Raw genomic sequence first — 3362 nt, forward strand, 5'->3', positions numbered from 1 at the left:
GAGAAGCCTTCCTGCGAGATCAATGCGCAGGCGAAGAGGCTGGAGAAGCTGCTGCAGGTTTCAGGGGTGCTGGGTGGTTGTGGGAGTGGGGTCACCCTCGTTCCCCACTCGTTTTCCCATGGAATTGTGGAATTGTTGAGGTTGGAAAAGCCTCTGAGACCCATCAAGCCCAACCTGGCACTGGCAAGGAGGTGGCAACAGGCCAGGCTAAGCAGGGCTCCCCCAAGAGTTTGTGGAGCAGTGCCTGAGCCATGGAATCATGGAATCATTGAGGTTGGAAAAGTCTCTGAGACCACGAAATCCAACTGTTCTCTCAGCACTGCCAGGGCCACCACTAAACCACATCCACGTGGTTTTTGAGCACTTCCAGGGACGCTGCCCTGAACAGCCAATCCCAAAGCTGGGCCACCCTTTGCAAGAAGGAATTTTCCTCCATTCCAAAGCTGGGGGAAATTCCTCCTTTCCAAGAAGGAATTTTGCCTCATCCCAAAGCTGGGCCACCCTTTGCAAGAAGGAATTTTCCCCCATCCCAAAGCTGGGGGAAATTCCTCCTTTCCAAGAAGGAATTTTGCCTCATCCCAAAGCTGGGCCACCCTTTGCAAGAAGGAATTTTCCCCCATCCCAAAGCTGGGGGAAATTCCTCCTTTCCAAGAAGGAATTTTCCCCCATCCCAAATCTGGGCCACCCTTTCCAAGAAGGAATTTTCCCCCTTCCCAAAGCTGGGCCACCCTTTGCAAGGAGGAATTTTCCCCCATTCCAAAGCTGGGCCACTTTTTCCAAGAAGGAATTTTGCCCCATCCCAAAGCTGGGGGAAATTCCTTCCTTTCCAAGAAGGAATTCCTCCTTTCCAAGAAGGAATTTTCCCCCGAGAAAATTTCCCTGCCGTTTTTCACCAGGACATGGTTACAACCACTAGGGGCCAGATCGCGGCTCACCTGCGCAAGAGCGAGGAGCAAACTCAGCGCATCCGGGGCGATCGGGAAGACGCCCACCAGAAACTCCAAAAGCTCCGGGCTCAGGTCACCCAGGCCAGCACCACGGCTCACACCCACCTGGTGACGCTCAGCTCTCAGTGCAGCGCCACCCTCAAGGTGCTGCAGCAGCTGGTGGAGAAGGTGAGTTGGGCACTGCTGATGTCCCCCCTGTCCTGTGTCCTGCTGTCCCCACCTGCCCATCCCGGTGTCCCCACCAGGCTCAGCGCCTCCTGCGCCTGGCCGAGCTGTGCCGCAGGCTGGAGACAGAAGAGGAGAAGGTGCTGCCCTTCTACCCCTCCTCACTGGGCGAGTTGGAGCAGCAAAAAGTCCGCAGGGTCCTGGAGGAGACGGCCAGCGAGCCCCTGGCACGGGTGAGGAGGCACCACCACAATGCTCAGGCTGTGATTCAGCCCTGGGGATCCCCCAGCTGGTGCTTGGGGCAGGATGGAGAGCCCAAAATCTCCCTGCTGCCTCTCCCCACAGGTGATGAAGGACTACATGGGGCTGGAGAGGTTCTGGCAGAGGTTCAACAAGGCCAAGCTGGAGGAGAAGGGGCTGGAGAGGGCACGGGCAGCCCTGGCAGACAGGAACCAGGAGCTAAGGAAGCTCCTCCAGCAGTACCTGGCGGGGGCTACGATGAGCCAGAAGGTGCCCAAAGATCCCCATCCCCTCCTTGCCATCAAGCAAAAACCTCATCCCCAGAAATGAGTGGGAGAGCCACGCTCAGGGACACTGGGCATGGGGAGGGGTCAACCACCAGGACGCCAGTCCTGGCCCCACCAGCTCCAGCTGAGGCTCCCTGGCAGATCTGCCTGGTGTTTGGGGACTCAGGGATTTCCTGGATACGCCTTAAAAGAGCAAAACTGCCTGAAAATGTGCTCCAGGGTGTTATTTCTGGGAGTCATTGAGTCTGTAACCTGACAGGACCCATCAAAGCCCTGGGGCAGGCAGGGAGCTGAGGGGTGCACAGCCCCTTCCCACTGCCCTGTGCCCATCACCGTCTCAGGAAGAGCAGCCACAGATGCCAAAGGGGAAGGTTTTATTTCTTTTTGGCTTTGTTCCTCTTCTCCTCCTTCTGCTTTTTCTTGGAGAGCTTGGGGCTGCTGGCCTTGCGGTAGAGGTGGAAGCCAATGAGCCCCAGCAGCGCTGGCACCAGCCCCAGGCACAGCAGTGGCACCACCTCGTTCAGCACCTTCTGCCAGTAACTGGCCCGGGACAACCCCACCAGCTCCACCTCGAAGCGCAGCACAGCGTCACCTGCAAGGGGGGCACAGCCTGAGCAGGGACCCCAAAAAGTCCCCAGAGAAACCCCACAGGGACCCTCCTGAGGGCTGCACTCACCTGGGATGGTTGGGGGGGAGCCCCGTTTGCCATAGGCTAAGTGAGGGGGGATGATGGCTCTGCGCTTCTCCCTGCCACGGTGACAGTGTTGGTGCCACAAATTGTGGTGGGGACACTGGCGAGGGGACACTGCCCACCCCCGTGTCCCCCAGCTGCACTTACCCCACACACATGTCCAGCAGGCTCTGCTCCAGACCTGTGACACAGTGGGGTGAGGGTGAGCGGGGCTGGTTGGGGTTACCCAGCCCCGCTCCCCCTGAGCCCCTCACTCACCAGGGATGACCTGGTGCTTGCCCAGCTCCACCTGCAGGGGGTCCCGGCTCAGGGAGGAGTCGATGATCCGGCCATCCTCCAGCGTGCCCTGTGGGGGCACGACCACGGTCACTGCCATGGTCACCCCTGCGTGGCACTTTGTGTGGCTGTCAGTGTGTTCCCAGTGCTACTCTGGGGCTGATCCCAGTCCCTGTGCCACCCCTGTGGTGATCCCTGTGTCCCCCCTGTGCCATCCCTGTGCTCGTGCCAGTCCCTGTGCTCATCTCAATACCTGCAGCCCCCCGTGCCACCCCAGTGCTGATCCCAGTCCCTGTGCCATCTCTGTGCTGATCCCAATTCCTGTGCCATCCCTCTGCCACCCCAGTGCCATCCCAGTGCCGATCCCAGTCCCTGTGCCACCCCTCTGCCACCCCTGTTCCATCTCTGTGCTGATCCCAGTCCCTGTGCCATCTCTGTGCTGATCCCAGTCCCTGTGCCACCCCAGTGCCATCCCAGTGCCGATCCCAGTCCTGGCACACTCCGGGTCACTCTGGTCCCAGTGCCATCCCAAGGTAATCCTCGGGCTGATCCCAGTGCCAGCCATGCCCATCCTGGGGCTGTCCCATGCCAACCCCAGTGTCACCCCCGTGCCACCCCAGGTGCCACCCAGCGCCCACCCTGGCACTGTCCCCATGCCATTCCCAGTGGCACCATGGCACCATCCCCTTATCCACCCCTCATGCCCACCCCGCCACCACCCCTCCGCTCCCTCTGGTTCCACCCCGGTACCACCCC

At 60.2% G+C, this 3362-nt stretch overlaps 2 protein-coding genes across 2 annotated transcripts in view; one reads left to right on the plus strand and one right to left on the minus strand.

Annotated features, from left to right (window-relative positions):
- Window positions 1-1836, plus strand: part of CCDC65 (coiled-coil domain containing 65) — a 7334-nt gene extending 5498 nt beyond the window's left edge. Inside the window, exons 5-7 of the mRNA XM_031064564.1 lie at window positions 897-1115; window positions 1193-1345; window positions 1458-1836. Coding sequence (XP_030920424.1) covers window positions 897-1115; window positions 1193-1345; window positions 1458-1682 — 597 coding nt within the window. The 3' untranslated portion in view covers window positions 1683-1836. The remainder of the gene's footprint in view (window positions 1-896; window positions 1116-1192; window positions 1346-1457) is intronic.
- Window positions 1837-1996: 160 nt separating this feature from the next.
- FKBP11 (FKBP prolyl isomerase 11) lies at window positions 1997-2679 on the minus strand. Its single transcript, XM_005430155.2, has 4 exons — window positions 2589-2679; window positions 2478-2511; window positions 2316-2386; window positions 1997-2231 (listed from the first exon to the last, which is right to left on the minus strand). The coding sequence occupies exons 2-4, from the start codon at window positions 2486-2488 to the stop codon at window positions 2014-2016; spliced, it is 300 nt and encodes a 99-aa protein (XP_005430212.2). The 5' UTR covers window positions 2489-2511; window positions 2589-2679; the 3' UTR covers window positions 1997-2013.
- Window positions 2680-3362: the final 683 nt, after the last annotated feature.

Source organism: Geospiza fortis, unplaced genomic scaffold (genome assembly GCF_000277835.1).
Source record: "Geospiza fortis unplaced genomic scaffold, GeoFor_1.0 scaffold599, whole genome shotgun sequence".
In the NCBI taxonomy this organism is placed as follows: domain Eukaryota; kingdom Metazoa; phylum Chordata; class Aves; order Passeriformes; family Thraupidae; genus Geospiza; species Geospiza fortis.

Excerpts from the sequence above, each read along its gene's own strand:
- FKBP11 (XM_005430155.2), bottom strand. Across the intron at positions 2,232-2,315 it reads CTCCCCCCCAACCATCCCAG|GTGACGCTGTGCTGCGCTTC; the intron begins GTGAGTGCAGCC and ends CCCCCCTTGCAG.